Source organism: Hyla sarda, chromosome 3, assembly GCF_029499605.1.
Source record: "Hyla sarda isolate aHylSar1 chromosome 3, aHylSar1.hap1, whole genome shotgun sequence".
NCBI lineage: Eukaryota > Metazoa > Chordata > Amphibia > Anura > Hylidae > Hyla > Hyla sarda.
Window position 1 is genome coordinate 293,332,142 of NC_079191.1, and position 19,150 is coordinate 293,351,291.

Below are 19,150 nucleotides of genomic sequence, written 5' to 3' on the forward strand. Positions count from 1 at the left end.
CTCCCCCTGGACCTGGTCACCTGCTTCTCTGACTGCCTTTCCTACATCCTACTCCACTCGCCACACTCTGGCCTCCCTACACTCTGTGCGTGGGAACAGTAGCTTGGTTGACCGCATGGGCCCCCTCCTCCCCGTCACTAACCATCCTGACTTCCCACCTGGAGCCGCCTCTGCTGGCCCCTTTTTTGGGGCTACTCTGCCCCCTTGCGCTTTAGACACGTCCTAGCAGCGCGCCACCTGAAACCCTTGGAAGTTTTGTTGGAGGAGTACCCTTCCTCTACCAGGGCCCCCTTTGCCTATCTGCAGTTACGCCATTTCTATTCCTCCATCCCCGCCCATTTTGACTTACATAGGGACCCGCAGCCCTTTGAGCGCCTGTGCCTGGCCTCGTCGTACCCCCGCCACTCAATCTCAGTTCTTTATGAACTTTTGCTGTCCCAGCGCTCGCATGCTGTGCCTGCTTACTGCACGGCTTGGGAGGCTGAACTGGGAGTGATGTTCTCTCCTGAAGCCTGGGCCAAATGCTTCTTTTTGACCCATAAAGCGGTGGTAGCCACCAAAGCCCAGGAGACTTGCTACAAAATTCTCACTCTCTGGTACCGTGTCCCAGCGATGCTTCACCGCTGGTATCCCTCGGTCCCCAGTGTGTGTTGGAGATGCAGTGTGGAGGAGGGTACCATGACTCACATCTGGTGGAGCTGCTCCAAACTCATCCCCTTCTGGCAATCGGTCCTCCGGGTTGTTCAAGAGGTCACTGGGATTTGTGTCCCCCCCACTCCTTCTGCGGCCCTACTGTTTATGTTCTCCATGGCGCAGGCTAAATACAAGAAGTCTCTGGCGAGGCACCTCCTTCAGGCCGCGAAAGCAGTGATACCTCGAAAGTGGCGGTCTGTTGACCCCCCTACGTTGGACGAATGGATGGCGGAAGTTGCCAACTCACGTCAGATGGAGGAATTGATGTCGGTTCATCCTGATGTGCGTGTTGAGGCCACTTGGCTCCCATGGGTACAGTTTTGTTCCTCCCAGAGATGCAGATCCCTGTGATCTCCCTCTCATTGGGTTCCCGTATCAATCCTACTTCCTGCATCCGTGCTGCTGTGACACCCGCTGGTTCCTGGCTCCTTTTCTTCCCCCCCCCCCCCCCCCTCCCTCTTTTTTTCTTCTTCTCAGTCCCTCTCCTTTTCTTGCCAACCCTTGTCTGTATGTCCCTCTTTTACTGCTCAGAACCTGACTCCTTACCTTTTCCTCCTTCCATGACCCTCTCCCCTTTTCTGTTGTCTCTTGTTTCCCACACGACACCGTTTACATCTGCTCGCTTTCTTTCTCTTTGGTACTTCCACTGGCGCACCTATTGTTGATTTCAGATTCCTCATTAGGACTCTTACCCGACCTATCTGGGTAACCCTGGCCCTTGTGCCTGTGGCGTTATATGTTGCTCCTGATTGACTGTTTGTTGCACTACTTATTGTGGAATTTACCACTTGCTGTTCTTTTCTGATATATGACATGTCATGTGATTATGCATTGTTTAGCTGATGTCCATTGGGCCTACCCTGGCCACCGGACTCCTTTCTCTCTTACAAGTTTGTTTATCCTGTTACTCACCTATTGCTTGTAATGCCTCTTTTACCACTTTCAATAAAACCCTTTTTTGAATTTGAAAAAAGAAAAAAATGATATATTGCGATTTTTACTCACGCAGTAATACCAAATATGTTTATTTTGCATGTTTACATGTTTGCATGTTTTTATATAGGAATAGGGGGTGATTTGAACTTTTAATATGGAAGGGGTTAATGTGTGTCTTTGAAACTTTGATAAAATTTTTTTTTTTTTTTTTTTTTTTTTTTTGACACTTAATTAGACTTTTAGGAGGAATCATTAGATTCCTCAGACAGATGAATAGAGTTCTATTGAACTCCATTGCTCTTTGATCCATTGATAGAGCCTAGTCCAGCCAGGCTCTATCAATGATTGAGCCACGGGACAGCAGGAAGCAGAGGTAAGCTCTTCGGCTACATCCACAGTGGATCGCGCTGTGGCGTGTCGATCCACCCCACTAGCCCACCAGGGAGCATTCACAGGTCCCTTTAGATGCCGCTGTCAGCTTTGACAGCAGCGATCTAAAGGGTTATTAGCCGCATGCTGGCTATAAGCGGAACACCCCGCCCACTGAAAACAGCTGGGGGCTGAAGAGTATGGAGTGGGCAGGAGTCCGGAGCCCACTCCATACACCCCTCTGAGTGCCGCATGCTGGCTATTAGCGGCGGCCCCCGGCTACTGAAATCAGCTGGGGGCTGCGGAGTATGGAGCGGGCAGGAGTCGGGAGCCTGCTCCATACACCCAGAGTGCCGCCACGCTTGTCAGGTCCGGCCCTGCTAGCACGAGCCGGAAAAATTCACCTGCCCGGCGCCTGGAACTGCATGTCCCGGGCGTCGGGAGATACGAATTCCACATCCCTAAAAAGATCTATGCAGTATTGCCAAATGAAAAATCGCGATAATGAAGTGAATCGATTTTTTTTTTTTTTCTTTTTTTTTTTTACTTACACCCCTACTAAAAATCAGCAATGTCAGGGAAACACACTGTTTACTATGAGATGGAGCGCCATTCACAGGTTTCAAGTCCTGGGAAAAAAGTGCATGAGCTCACCAAAAATTTTAACTCGAAGGGCTGGACATGCTGGACTTCTGCTAATGGGAATGGTTTTCCTGCTGTGGAAAAAGGGCTGGAACTCCGTTCCCAATGTGTTACTGCAGGACTATAGCCCTGGCCACACACTTTTATTCAGAATTTAATGACCATAACAAATAATGCATGCCTTGAATAAAAAAAATCTCAAACAAATGAATGGCAAATGCATATTACTTTTCTAAAAAAGATCTAATGTCTTTGATACATTTATACATGATCTAGTCGCCAGAACAGGTGGCGACCATCTTTATTACATGTAAAAGCTTTCAAAGATAGTATGAAATCACCATATGTAATGGCACACGATCAATGATCCTAAATACATATGAAGCTTGTAAAGATAATATAATGTCTCTAAATACATAAACTACATACAGTCCGCTTTAAAATATATTTAAACTATTTAAGGAACAATATTTAAGAAATAGATGAGTAGATTGACAATAGATATGGAAACTAAACCATGATATGCATACCTATAGTGGAATTGTGTAGATGCTGCCTTTACCCCATGCTTCATGACTTTTTCAGGGGCCCACTATATCCTATTATTTTTATTTGTTGTTGTGGATTTTGGAGTTTCCTATTGAAGCTTATTGGGAAAAGTTTTAGCAGATTCTCTGCATGTTAACAATACCCTATGGGGGAGATTTATCAAAACCTGTGCAGAGGAAAAGTTGATTTTTTTTTTTCAATTTTGACAAGGCATCTGCAAAATGAAAGAAGCGTCTGATTGGTTGCTATGGGCAACTCAGCAACTTTTCCTCTGGACAGGTTTTAATAAATCTCCCCCTATGTGTATTTAAATGCTTTATATTTTTCTTTTCAGTTTAGGAGCAGCATTTGAAGTACTTTATTCTGGACAACATTTTAAAATAAATCTAAAATAGAGTATATTCATCATGCACTGTCATTTGAACAAACTTTGCATAGATCAATAGTACAGGAAAATATTAAAAAAATGTTTTAATATTTATCAAGCAAAAAATGCTTTTGTCTTGTCATTAAACATTTAACCTTTCACATTCAAGAGTAAACATTACAAGTTGCTTCATATGGGCCACTGTTGGTAAATGAGGACATTTTTAATTTTTTTTTTCCTTTAAAGAATAGTTTATGAATTGCAGTGTATAACAGGCACCATAGAAATTAGGCTCCACCCACCAGTTCTGAGGGATCTGCAAAATATAGATGAAGCCTGCAGAGCAGAAATCTGCTAAAATACCGTATACATATTATGTAATTGCCAGACATTAGTGCTGCTCCTCTTGTACTGTACACACTTAGGGTAGCTTCTCCTGAAAAGTCACCTAAAATGACAGATATGCTTAAAAAATTTGCAGAAATCAAGTTTTTAATCCTCAGCCTTTTAAAATAAAGACTAGTTAGTCCTAATGAAGGGAATTAAATGCTTTATGGAAAACTGATAAATACAGGGCTTGCTTGGTGGCAGCCTATAGAGTTTGAACCAATAAGGTCAGATCTAGCCATGGGCATAATGCGTTGCATATCAGCATACCTTTTTGCCAGTATCCTGACATATACTGGCAACTTGGCATCTGAAAGTGATATGAAACAAACCTAAGTCATTATCATTGATAGTTTATGCTGGAAAGATTAGTTTTTGTGTAAGGGATATACCCATTTAGAGCTACAGGTTTCTTATATTTATTACTTATAATTTCCTTTTGTTTAATTTTGTGCATTGGTGAATGTTTTTTTTTTCTGTTGTAATGAAAAATTGTATTTTAAAATAATGGATAAAATAAGGATAACGCACAGAAAAACTAATGTGAACAGAGCTATATCTGAAGATTCTTACTAAAAATGTGACCATTTTTTTTCCTTTTTCAGGTCCTATTTGCTGGAATAACATTGATAAGACTTCTCCTTAACTGTTCCTTAAAAGAAGACAAAAGCTCATTATTCTGGTCTACAGCATCTCAGATTATAACTGCTCTAGTGGTAAGTTTCTCAAAATATAATGTACATATATATCAACATATCTGGAACTATGCATAAGCTTGTTAGACTGCTAAGACTACTACGTACATGGTGGGTGCTTTGAATGGAAATCTATCCTCACAAATACTTACAGTGCACACACAGGACATATGCTTGTACACACTCTAGCTATTATACAAATATACAGTATACAAATACTGTACACACACTCTACCTTGAGGTCTAGTAATGGGACCCCAAGTGAATGAAAAACAGAAAGAAGATGGCAACCCAACATTTACTTTTTGCACCCTTGTAGTAACATAATTCATAAGGTTGAAAAAAGATCAAAGACCATTTAGTTCATTATATATCCCTATTGTGTCCTCTGTCTGTCTTTGAACCTTCTCCAGCTCCACTGTATATTTTTTGTACTCTGGTGCCCAGTACTATACTCAATATTCCATGTGTTTTCTAACTAGTGCCTAGTCACTAGGCATATACATCTATACACCTTTTGATGCACCCCCTTTTCCATGTCAATTGCCCTCAGTTTTTTCACATTTAATATATACTCCCAGCCTAGATTTTTCCTCCCAATGGGGAAGAATTATCAAAACCTGTTCAAAGGAAAAGTGGAGCAGTTGCCCATAGCAAGCAATCAGATTGCTTCTTTGATTTTTCAAAGACCTTTTAAAAATTTAAGAAGCAATCTGGTTGCTATGGGCAACTGCACCACCCTCCCTCGGCACCGGTTTTGATAAAACTTCCCCAATGTGCTTAACCTTACATTAATCAGTGTTGAACCTAGTGCTTGGTGGTATACCAGTTCATAACAAATACCGGTGTGTTTTCTGTTTACGATATACATTTTTCCATATACTGAATTATCAGCCGCAGCGCTCTGTCCCCACATCGGGGGACTAATCATATGTTACGTCAGGAAATGAATGATTTGTGAGCCGCAGGCGCAGGGCTTCTGTTCTGTTTGGAGAACGGAAGCTGTCACCTCACCTTGCAAGCGCTGAAAGCTAGTGAGCCACGGGCACTGCAGAGCTTCTGATCAGAACAGAAGCCCTGCTTCTGCAAGTGTAGGGCTTCTGTTCTGATCAGAAGGGACGGGGATTAGAAGCTCTGCATCTCCCGCGGCTCACTGGCTTTCAGCGCTTGCAGGGGAAGGTGACAGCTTCCGTTCTCCAAATCATTTGTTTCCCGACGTGGGGAGGATGTGCAGCGCTCACAGGAGGAGAAGCAGAGCAGTGCCTGTGGGTAACATATGATTAGTCCCTCGATGTGGGGACAGAGTTCTGCGGCTTATAATACATTCGGCTGAAAATACCATTTAAAAAAGCGTGAAACCACTATAATTTGGAAAAATAACGTAATATCCATTTTTGGTCATACCACCCAGCACTAGTTGAACCTCATCTGCCACTTCCCAGCCCAAGCCTCCAACCTATTCAGATCCATTTGGAACAGTGCAATGTCATTTATTTACTGTCATTGATACTAAACAGTGATTAGTATCATGTGCAAAGATTAATACTTTACTATACAATCCCTCTACAAGGTCGTTAAAATATAAATATATATATATATATATATATATATATATATATCTCAATGGGGGACATGTATCACTATGTGTCTATTGTAGACACAGTTCTACCCCTTTGCACTCTTGTCTAATTTACACTCTTGCTCAAGATTTACTAAGGCTGTAAATTCCTTTGATACATTTAGTGCAAATATAGAAATGCCCCCGCCCCTCGCTCTACCGTGCACTCCTTCTCTACCTCACATGGTACACTGCTCAAGTGCTGGAGCAGCAGTGTGCGTCGAACAAAACTCTGCATAATAGTAAAATCATAAATCTGTATAAAGTACACAGAGGGGGAGATTCTCAAAGAATTTTGCGCCAAAAAATAAAACAAAAAATACTTTTTGCGCGAAAAGTATCACCACATTTTTAGAGCTTTGTGCCACGGTTTACACTGTTCACGTCAGTTTTGTAAAAGTGGGCGTGTCAACATATATTTTCTGCTTTAGGAGGCGTTCCCACAGGGCGTATGCGCAGCGTATTTCACGCTGCTCAAAATTTAAGGCAGCAGTGGGAAATACGCTGCGTATTCCTCGCTCACTATACACTCAGGGCTTTCCGGCAGCAGCCCTATGTGTGCAGGGAGTTTTGGAGGCGGAGCCGCGTGTCAGTCACACCGGCACACGGCCCGCCTCCAAAACTCACTACACACACAGGGCTGCCGCCGGAAATCCCTATGTGTATAGTGAGCGAGGAATACGCAGTGTATTTCCCGCTGCTGCCATAAATTTGGCGCACCGTGAAATACACTGCGTATACGCCCTGTGGAAACGCACCCTTACATGATATTTATACGTGGGTTGAGAGTCCAGTTTACATCAAAAATTTCACACCAGCTTTTTTATAGTGTAGAAATCACAGAATCACAGAAATTGTTGTAGTTTTATTGTTTTGTGTTTTTTTTTCTTTTTTTGGGGAAAAGGTGTTATGTTAGTAATTATAAAAAATAATTGAATAATGTTATATACATTTATATAGAGAGAGAGAGTACTAGTAACCATGGAATATTTCTCACACACACACATACTCAGCTCTAATACATTCACACACACACACACACACAACATACTCAGCTCTGCTACATTCACTCGCATAACATACTCAGCTCTGCTACATTCACTCGCATAACATACTCGGCTCTGCTACATTCACTCACACACAACATATTCGGCTCTGCTACATTCAGTCACACATAACATACTCAGCTCTGCTACATTCACTCACACACAACATACTCAGCTCTGCAGCATTCACTCACACATAATATACTCAGCTCTGCTACATTCACACACATACATAGACCTGTACAGGGAGCTGTTCTTCCTTCTCCCCCTGCAAATTACAGTGGGTTATTCTTAGCTGTTCTCCTGCACTCATCCAGAAGGGCAGGGAGTTTGAATTTTACACAGTGTGAAGTGTGATCTGTGTTGGGAAGGATTTCACCCACACTATAACCTGGTATATTATCAGGTGTATCGGGTTGTACTGCGGGTGAACGGATGATCACAAGTGTCCATGATCATTACATGTTATTAAAAGGTACATGGCAGAGTAATCGCTGCAATCCGCTCTGAAAAATGATATAGATGATTTAGAGCATCTGGCTAAGTGCAGTCCAAGATGGCTTACATTTGCGTTAAAAAAAAAAGCTACTTGCGGAAATTTTTTGTGTGTAAAGGAAAAGTGCGCAGTTTATAAATCCGTGCCTACTATAGATGTCACTCCAAGGTACCCTGTATCACCACATCTGGAGGAAATGCTCTATCAGAATGAACGCAAAAAAAGACGCAAAAAACAGCTTGCGCAAAATTTTGCGCAATAATTTACACACAAAAACGGTGTAAATTCTTTTATACATGTCCCCCAATGTATGTGTGTGTGTATGTTCCAGCATCACGTCCAAATGGCTAAAGATATTAACATGAAACTTGGCACACATGTTAGGCTGGGTTCACATCACGTTTTTGCCATACTGTTTTCAATCCGTTTTTTAAAGAAAACCGTATGGCAAAAAAACGGATGGAACAGTATGGAAAAAGTATACTGTTTTTAAAAGTGCATACAGTCCCGTCAGTTTTTATAGAAAAACAACCCATATGTTTTTGAAAATGTTTAATGAAAAAGGAGTTACAAAAACAGGAGTTTGAAAGCAGGAGGTTGAGATCGCTGTGAGTGTTAATTTCTGAACCCACAAGGTCTACAAAAAATTTAAAGTGTAATTTTGACTGTCTGTTTTTTCCTATACATTTGTGAAATCCCCATAACTAGATGGCCTCCATGTTGGAAAATGCAGTCCAATGTACATCCTGTTCAATGTATGCAATCCTTGAACAACAGTTTGAGGGTGCATATTGTTGTGCGAGATGTGTGCTAGTTGTCCGTTTGGAAGCCCAGATCCTGCATCTAGAGGGGCGACTGGCAACAATGAGAAGCATTAACAACATGGAGAGGAGTCTCGTGCTCACTGAGCAGGCACTCTCGGGAATAGAGGTGGGGGGAGGACAGTGGGACGGAGTTGCAGGACAGTCAGGCAGTTAGCTGGGTTACAGTTAGAAAGCGGGGTAGGGGAAAAAGTGTCAGGGAGGCTAGTCCTGAACTGGCACACCCCAACAAGTTTGCCCGCTTGGCAGATGAGGGGGATGACATTACAGAGCTAGCAGAACTGCAGCAGGATACCGCCTCTGACCGCCAGGGGGGTGTCTGCTCCAGTAAGGAGGGAGGGAGGAGTACAGGGCAGGCCAGACAGGTACTAGTGGTGGGGGACTCAATTATTAGCGGGACAGACAGGGCAATCTGTCACAAAGACCGGGATCGCCGAACAGTGTGTTGTCTGCCTGGCACACGAGTTCGGCACATCGCGGATCGGGTTGACAGGTTGCTGGGCGGGGCTGGAGAGGACCCAGCAGTCATGGTACATATTGGCACCAATGACAAAGTAAGAGGTAGGTGGAGTGTCCTTAAAAATGATTTCAGGGACTTAGGCCGCAAGCTTAAGGCAAGGACCTTCAAGGTAGTATTTTCTGAAATACTACCAGTACCACGAAGCCACACCAGAGAGGCAGCGGGAGATCAGGGAGGTAAACAAGTGGCTCAGAAGCTGGTGTAGGAAGGAAGGGTTTGGGTTCATGGAGAACTGGGCTGACTTCGCTGTCGGTTACCGGCTCTACCGTAGGGACGGGCTGCACCTCAATGGGGAGGGTGCAGCTTTGCTTGGGGAGAAGATGGCTAGAAGGGTGGAGGAGTGTTTAAACTAGGGACTTGGGGGGAGGGAACCTACAGCAAAGAGGGGGAAGATAGAGAGGTGGGAATTATAAATGTACCTGGGGGTGGAGCGGCGGGAGGGGTTAGAATAGTTAATAGGAATAGGCTTCATAGGAAAATAAAACTTACACCCTTGAATTCCATTAACCCCAATAACAAAAAGGATGGAAATGTAAAGTGTATGTTTACAAATGCCAGAAGCCTAGCAAATAAAATGGGGGAGCTTGAGGCCTTGATACTGGAGGAACATATTGATATAGTTGGGGTCACTGAGACATGGCTGGACTCCTCGCATGACTGGGCTGTCAATCTGCAGGGGTTTGCATTGTTTCGCAAGGATAGAATGAACAGAAAAGGTGGTGGAGTCTGTCTGTATGTAAGAAGTGGTATGAAAGTCAGTGTGAACGATGCCATAGTGTGTGATGATTTTGAGGAGGTGGAATCACTGTGGGTAGAATTACAAAAGGAGGGAAATACTGAAAAAATATTTGGGGTAATCTACAGACCCCCTAATATCACTGAAGAGATAGAAGTTCGGCTTCATAAACAGAGAGGGCCGCCCGGGCAGGTACAGTGGTAATAATGGGAGATTTTAACTATCCAGATATAGATTGGGGTCCGGGGTTGGCTAAAACTACAAAGGGGCGACAATTCCTAAATTTATTGCAGGATAATTTTATGGGCCAGTTTGTGGAGGACCCAACAAGAAGTGATGCCTTGTTGGATCTGATCATTTCCAACAACGCAGAGCTGGTTGGTAATGTAACTGTGCGGGAAAACCTTGGTAATAGCGACCACAATATAGTTATTTTTGACTTAAAATGTAGAAAACAGACAGGCGGTGGAAGGCAAAAACATATAACTTTAAAAAGGCAAATTTCCCTGGGCTGAGAGCTGCACTACAGGACATAGACTGGGGGGAGGTGTTGTCAAATACTGATACAGAAGGTAAATGGGACATCTTTAAATCAACTCTAAATAACTATACAGCTAAATATATACCAAAAGGGAACAAATATAAACGATTAAAACTAAATCCTACATGGCTGACACATGATGTTAAAAGAGCAATAAACAACAAAAAAATAGCCTTCAAAAAATACAAATCTGATGGGTCAGCAATAACATTTAAACAGTACAAAGAGCTTAATAAAATCTGTAAAAATGTAATAAAAACAGCAAAAATTCTAAACGTGAGACAGGTGGCCAAAAAAAGCAAAACTAATCCTAAATATTATTTTTAGATATATATAAATGCAAAAAAACCAAGGACAGAGCATGTAGGACCCCTTAATAATGATAATGGGGAGGTTGTCACAGGCGATCAAGAGAAAGCGGAGCTACTGAATGGATTCTTTAGTTCTGTATACACTATGGAAAAAGGAGCGGACATTGGCCAGGTCAGTGCTGGTAACACATCATGTAATGTACTGAACTGGCTTAATGTAGAGATGGTACAAGGTAAGTTAAGTAATATAAATGTAAGCAAATCTCCAGGGCCAGATGGATTGCACCCAAGAGTTCTTAGAGAGGTAAGTTCAGTAATATCTGTACCCCTGTTCATGATATTTAGAGATTCTCTGGTGTCTGGTATTGTGCCAAGGGACTGACGCAAGGCGAATGTGGTGCCAATCTTCAAAAAGGGCTCTAGATCTTCCCCAGGAAACTATAGACCGATAAGTTTAACGTGCATTGTGGGTAAATTGTTTGAAGGACTTATAAGGGATTACATACAGGAATACATAGGGGATAATTGTATTATAAGTGATAGCCAGCATGGGTTTACTAAGGATAGAAGTTGTCAAACCAATCTAATTTGCTTTTATGAAGAGGTGAGTAGAAGCCTTGACAGAGGAATGGCTGTGGATATAGTGTTTCTGGATTTTGCTAAAGCGTTTGATACTGTCCCTCATAGACGTCTGACAGGTAAGTTAAGGTCTTTGGGTTTGGAAATTTTAGTTTGTAACTGGATTGAACACTGGCTCATGGATCGTACCCAGAGAGTGGTGGTCAATGATTCGTACTCTGATTGGTCCCCGGTAATTAGTGGTGTACCCCAAGGTTCAGTACTGGGCCCGCTGTTGTTTAATTTATTGATCAATGATATAGAGGATGGTATTAACAGCTCTGTTTCTATCTTTGCAGATGACACCAAGCTTTGTAGCACGGTACAGTCTATAGAGGATGTGCATAAGTTACAAGATGACTTGGATAGACTAAGTGTCTGGGCATCCACTTGGCAAATGAGGTTCAATGTGGATAAATGTAAAGTTATGCATCTGGGTACTAATAACCTGCATGCATCGTATGTCTTAGGGGGGATTAAACTGTCAGAATCACTGGTAGAGAAGGATCTGGGTGTACTTGTAGATCACAGACTACAGAATAGCATGCAATGTCAGGCTGCTGCTTCCAAAGCCGGCAGGATATTGTCATGTATCAAAAGAGGCATGGACTCAAGGGACAGGGACATAATACTCCCCCTTTATAAAGCATTGGTACGGCCTCACCTGGAATATGCTGTTCAGTTTTGGGCACCTGTCCATAAAAGGGATACTGCGGAGTTGGAAAGAGTGCAGAGACGCGCGACTAAACTAATATGGGGCATGGAACATCTTAGCTATGTGGAGCGATTAAAGGAATTACAATTGTTTAGTCTTGAGAAGAGACGTTTAAGGGGGGATATGATAAACGTATATAAGTATATTAATGGCCCATACAAAAAATATGGAGAAAAACTGTTCCAGGTTAAACCCCCCCCCAAAGGACGAGGGGGCACTCCCTCCGTCTGGAGAAGAAAAGGTTTAGTCTCAAGGGGCGACACGCCTTCTTTACCGTGAGGACTGTGAATTTATGGAACGGTCTACCTCAGGAATTGGTCACAGCAGGAACAATTAACAGCTTTAAAACAGGATTAGATACATTCATGGAACAAAATAACATTAATGCTTATGAAGAAATATAAAATCCCATCCCTTCCCCAATATCGCGCCACACCCCTACCCCTTAATTCCCTGGTTGAACTTGATGGACATATGTCTTTTCGACCGTACTAACTATGTAATGGGAGAGGTCTTGGGTGGGGACTTTAGGATGCAAATGCGCATGTGCAAAGTAAAAACGTAAACGTTTTTCCCGTATGGAACCGTATACATGTGCGTTTCCCATTGACGTCCATGTTAAAAAAAAGTATGCAGTTGCAGTACGGTTTTTAAACCGGAGACAAAATCGTGGTCAACGTGGACCCAAGACCCCTCCCATTAAAAATGGACAAAATTTTCGGAAAACATATGTTTTTTTTTTCTATAAGAACTGACGGAACTGTATGCACTTTTACAAACAGTATACTGTTTAAAAAAGCATACAGTTAACTTTTTTCCATACTGTTCCATCCGTTTTTTTGCCATACGGTTTTCTTTAGAAAAACGGATTGAAAACAGTATGGCAAAAACGTGATGTGAAAACCAGCCTTAGGGTGGGTTCACACTACGTTTTCTCCCATACGGGAGCGCATACGGCAGGGGGGAGCTAAAACCTCGCGCTCCCGTATGTCATTCATTTCAATGAGCCGGCCGGAGTGAAACGTTCGGTCCGGCCGGCTCATTTTTGCGCCGTATGCGCTTTTACAACCGGATCTAAAACCGTGGTTGACCACAGTTTTAGGTCCGGTTGTAAAAGCGCATACGGCGCAAAAATGAGCCGACCGGACCGAACGTTTCACTCCGGCCGACTCATTGAAATGAATGACATACGGGAGCGCATACGGTGACATACGGGAGCGCGAGGTTTTAGCTCCCCCCTGCCGTATGCGCTCCCGTATGGGAGAAAACGTAGTGTGAACCCAGCCTTACTTATGTCAGCAACAAACATAGGATAGTTGATTTAACCCTTACTCATCCCCATTTGCCAGGGTCGGGGTTTTTGTTTAAAGTCCCATACAAGTCTATTGGAAATATGTTACAGCATAACTTCCAAACGGCTGGAGATATTTCGATAATACTTGGTCACATGTTACTTACATGTCCACTTAAAATGGAGGATAGTTAATTTAACCCTTAACTACCCCCATTTGCGAGGGTCAGGGTTTTTGTTTAAAGTCCCATGCAAATCAATGGTAAATGTATGTTCCCACATAACTTCCGTACGGCTGGAGATATTTCAATACCTGGTACACATATTACGGGTCGGGATATGACCATATAGGAGGACGGGATATGGGGTTGGGATATGACAACAATATATGAGGTTGGGATATGAAGTCAAAATCTTCCTCTGTTGATTTTCCTCCACAACAAGGATTAGGAAGGAAAAACCGGGCAACACCGGGTACTCAGCTAGTCTAGATATAAAAATATTACATGTTACTTATATGTCAACAACAAACATAGGATAGGTAATTTAACCCTTAACCACCCCCATTTGCGATAGTCAGGGTTTTTATATAAAGCGCCATACAAGTCTATGGGGGAGATGCATAACTTTCAAACAGCTGGAGATATTTCGATAATACTTGGTCATAGGTTACTAATATGTCAAATAAAAATATATAATAGTTAAATTAACCATTAACCTGCCCCCATATGTGAAGGATGGGGTTTTTGTTTCAAGTCCCATGAAAGTATATAGGACTTCTGGTGCCCTACTCCACAAGCTCCGCTCTGCATCTCCCGGGATAAGTCAGTCTGGCTGGTAAGCCACACCCTCCCTGCATGCTATGTCCCATCTCACAATGACATGCCCACACCCCTTTTATTTTCAGCTTACAATATCTTTACCACAACGCAGCCCCACCTGAGGACTGGATAGGGGGTAGGAATATGGGGACAGGATATGGGGTCGAGATATGGGAACAAAATATGAGGACAGGACATGAGGTCGGGATATGAGGGGGGGATTTGGGGTCAGGATATGAGGGGGGGATTTGGGGTTGGGATATAGTGTTTCTGGATTTTGCTAAAGCGTTTGATACTGTCCCTCATAGACGTCTGACAGGTAAGTTAAGGTCTTTGGGTTTGGAAATTTTAGTTTGTAACTGGATTGAACACTGGCTCATGGATCGTACCCAGAGAGTGGTGGTCAATGATTAGTACTCTGATTGGTCCCCGGTTATTAGTGGTGTACCCCAAGGTTCAGTACTGGGACCGCTGTTGTTTAATTTATTTATCAATGATATAGAGGATGGTATTAACAGCTCTGTTTCTATCTTTGCAGATGACACCAAGCTTTGTAGCACGGTACAGTCTATAGAGGATGTGCATAAGTTACAAGATGACTTGGATACACTAAGTGTCTGGGCATCCACTTGGCAAATGAGGTTCAATGTGGATAAATGTAAAGTTATGCATCTGGGTACTAATAACCTGCATGCATCGTATGTCTTAGGGGGGATTAAACTGGCAGAGTCACTGGTAGAGAAGGATCTGGGTGTACTTGTAGATCACAGACTACAGAATAGCATGCAATGTCAGGCTGCTGCTTCCAAAGCCGGCAGGATATTGTCATGTATCAAAAGAGGCATGGACTCAAGGGACAGGGACATAATACTCCCCCTTTATAAAGCATTGGTACGGCCTCACCTGGAATATGCTGTTCAGTTTTGGTCACCTGTCCATAAAAGGGACACTGCGGAGTTGGAAAGGGTGCAGAGACGCGCGACTAAACTAATATGGGGCATGGAACATCTTAGCTATGAGGAGCGATTAAAGGAGTTACAATTGTTTAGTCTTGAGAAGAGACGTTTAAGGGGGGATATGATAAACGTATATAAGTATATTAATGGCCCATACAAAAAATATGGAGAAAAACTGTTCCAGGTTAAACCCCCCCAAAGGACGAGGGGGCACTCCCTCCGTCTGGAGAAGAAAAAGTTTAGACTCAAGGGGCGACACGCCTTCTTTACCGTGAGGACTGTGAATTTATGGAACGGTCTACCTCAGGAACTGGTCACAGCAGGAACAATTAACAGCTTTAAAACAGGATTAGATACATTCCTGGAACAAAATAAGATTAATGCTTATGAAGAAATATAAAATCTCATCCCTTCCCCAATATCGCGCCACATCCCTACCCCTTAATTCCCTGGTTGAACTTGATGGACATATGTCTTTTTTCGACCGTACTAACTATGTAACTATGTAACTATATGAGGAGGGGATTTGGGTTCAGGATATGACGAGGGGATATGGGGTCGGGATTCCTCCTTTGTTGCTTTTCCTCCCCCACAAGGATAAGGCAGGAAAACCCGGCAGCGCCAGGTACTCAGCTAGTATATATATATTAACCACTTAGGCACCCAGGGTGTACAGGTACGCTTTGATGCCCTGGTACTTAACCCCTTAAGGACCCAGACTATTTTCACTGTAGGACCCGGCCATTTTTTGGACATCTGACCACTGTCACTTTAAACATTAATAACTCTGGGATGCTTTTACCTTTCCTTCTGATTCCGAGATTGTTTTTTCATGACCTATTCTACTTTGTTAGTGGTAAAATTTTGTCGATACTTGCATAATTTCTTGCTGAAAAATTCAAAAATTTTATGAAAATAACATTTTGCTTTTTTTTTTACTTTGAAGCTCTCTGCTTATTAGGGAAATGAATATTCCAAATAAATTATATTGATTCACATATACAACATGTCTACTTTATGATTGCATCATGAATTTGACATGTTTTTACTTTTGGAAGACATCACAGGGCTTCAAAGTATAGCAGCAATTTTTCACAAAATTTTCTAAATCTAGAAATACCCCACAAATGACCCCATTATAAAAACTGCACCCCTCAAAGTATTCAAAAGGTTTGTTAACACTTTAGGTGTTTCACAGGAATAGCAGCAAATTGAAGGAGAAAATTCAAAATCTTCATTTTTTTACACTGGCATGTTCTTGTAGACCCAGTTATTGAATTTTTACAAGGGTTAAAAGGAGAGAAATGTTCCTAAAATGTGTAACCCAATTTCTCTCGAGTAAGAGAATACCTCATGTGTATGTCAAGTGTTCGGCGGGTGCACTAGAGGGCTCAGAAGGGAAGGAGCGACAGTGGGAGCGACATTTTTCTGAAATGGTTTTTGGGGGGCATGTCACATATAGGAAGCCCTGTGGTGCCAGAACAGCAAAAAACAAACAAACACATGGCATACTATTTTAGAAACTACACCCCTCAAGGCACATAACAAGGGGTCCAGTGAGCCTTAACACCCCACCGGTGTTTGACGACTTTTCGTGAAAGTTGGATGTGAAAATGATATTTTTTTTTTTTTCACTGAAATGCTAGATTTCCTTTAACCCCTTAAGGACACAGCCCATTTTCACCTCTAGGACGCAGCCCTTTTTTGCACATCTGACCACTGTCACTTTAAACATTAATAACTCTGGGATGCTTTTACTTATCAATCTGATTCCGAGATAGTTTTTTCGGGACATATTCTACTTTCACATAGTGGTAAATGTTTGTGGTAACTTGCATCCTTTCTTGGTGAAAAATCCCAAAATTTGATGAAAAAATAGAAAATTTAGCATTTTTCTAACTTTGAAGCTCTCTGCTTGTAAGGAAAATGGATATTCCAAATATTTTTTTTTTTGGGATTCACATATACAATGGGGGATATTTATCAAAGTTGTCTATGTCCCGCATCAATATAGACCAAACTACAGAGGGTTAGTCTGGTCTATTGTGCACCTAATTTATCAAATGGCGCACAGCTCTTGATAAATTTTGTGCACAGACTGCATGATCTTTGCTTTAGTCTATATTTAAACCTGCTCCAACATGGTCTGACATTTCGGCGTACTTTCAGCCTATGCGACTTGTCGCTGAAAAGTCGCTTTTGATAAATTCAGCACCAATGCATTTTTCAATGCATTTCAGTCTAAAATAGACTTGCATGCATCATGTTCTAAAAATCCTCTAGAGCAAAAGTCGCAGAAAAGTCGCACAGATTTAGACTGCGACTTTCTGTGCGACAAATTTAGACAAGAAAAACCAGTCTAAATCCTTTTATAAATCTCCCCCAATATGTCTACTTTATATTTTCATCATAAAATTGACAAGTTTTTACTTTTGGAAGACACCAGAGGGCTTCAAAGTTCAGCAGCAATTTTACAATTTTTCACAAAATTTTCAAACTCGCTATTTTTCATGGACCAGTTCAGGTTTGACGGGGATTTGAAGGGTCTTCATATTAGAAATACCCCATTACAAAAACTGCACCCCCCAAAGTATTCAAAATGACATTCAGTAATTGTTTTAACCCTAGGTGTTTCACAGGAAAAGCAGCAAAGTGAAGGAGAAAATTCAAAATCTTCATTTTTTACACTTGCATGTTCTTGTAGACCCAATTTTTGAATTTTTACAAGGGGTAAAAGGATAAAATTTATACTTGAATTTGTAGCCCAATTTCTCTCGAGTAAGCACATACCTCATATGTCTATGTAAATTGTTCGGCGGGCGCAGTAGAGGGCTCAGAAGCGAAGGAGCGACAAGGGGATTTTGGAGAATACGTTTTTCTGAAATGGTTTTTTGGGGGCATGTTGAATTTAGGAAGCCCCTATGGTGCCAAAACAGCAAAAAAAACACATGGCATACCATTTTGGAAACTAGACCCCTTGAGGAATGTAACAAGGAATTAAGTGAGCCTTAATACCCCACAGGTGTTTCATGACTTTTGCATATGTGAAAAAAAAAAAAAATTCACTTTAATGTGTGTTTCCCCCCAAATTTCACATTTTTGCAAGGGTTAATAGCAGAAAATACCCCCCAAAATTTGTAACCCCATCTCTTCTGAGTATGAAGGTACCCCATAAGTTGACCTGAAGTGCATTACGGGCGAACTACAATGCTCAGAAGAGAAGGAGTCATATTTGGCTTTTTGAGAGCAAATTTTGCTCGGGGGGCATGTCGCATTTAGGAAGCCCCTATGGTGCCAGGACAGCAAAAAAAAACGACATGGCATACCATTTTGGAAACTAGACCCCTTGAGGAACGTAACAAGAGATAAAGTGAACCTTAATACCCCACAGGTGTTTCACGACTTTTGCATATGTAAAAAAAAAATTTTTTTTACACTAAAATGCTGGTTTTCCCCCAAATTTTACATTTTTACAAGGGAGAATAGCAGAAAATACCCCCCAAAATTTGTAACCCCATCTCTTCTGAGTATGGAAATACCCAATAAGTGGACGTGAAGTGCACTGGGGGCGAACTACAATGCTCAGAAGAGAAGGAGCATCATTGAGCTTTTGGAGAGAGAATTTGGCCATGTGCATTTCCAAAGCCCCCCCCCGTGGTGCCAGAACAGTGGACCCCCCCACGTGACCCCATTTTTAAAACTACACCCCTCACGGAAGGTAATAAGGGGTGCAGGGAGAATTTACACCCCACTGGCATTTGACGGATCTTTGGAACAGTGGACTGTACAAAGTAAAAATTGTATTTTTCATTTTCACAGACCCCTGTTTCAAAGATCTGTCAGACGCCTGTGGGGTGTAAATGCTCACTGTACCCCTTATTACATTCCGTGAGGGGTGTAGTTTCCAAAATGGGGTCACATGTGGGTATTTATTGTTTTGCACTTATGTCAGAATCGCTGTAAAATCAGCCACCCCTGTGCAAATCACCAATTTAGACCTCAAATTTACATGGTGCACTCTC

The 19,150-nt window shown here is 42.1% G+C and overlaps 1 protein-coding gene across 4 annotated transcripts in view; it reads left to right on the top strand.

The window, feature by feature from the left end:
* URB2 (URB2 ribosome biogenesis homolog) overlaps nucleotides 1-19,150 on the top strand; it is a 235,290-nt gene that overhangs the window by 128,297 nt on the left and 87,843 nt on the right. For all 4 annotated transcript variants that reach the window (XM_056566891.1, XM_056566893.1, XM_056566895.1 and 1 more), the window contains exon 6: nucleotides 4,549-4,659. In XM_056566891.1, coding sequence (XP_056422866.1) covers nucleotides 4,549-4,659 — 111 coding nt within the window. The remainder of the gene's footprint in view (nucleotides 1-4,548; nucleotides 4,660-19,150) is intronic.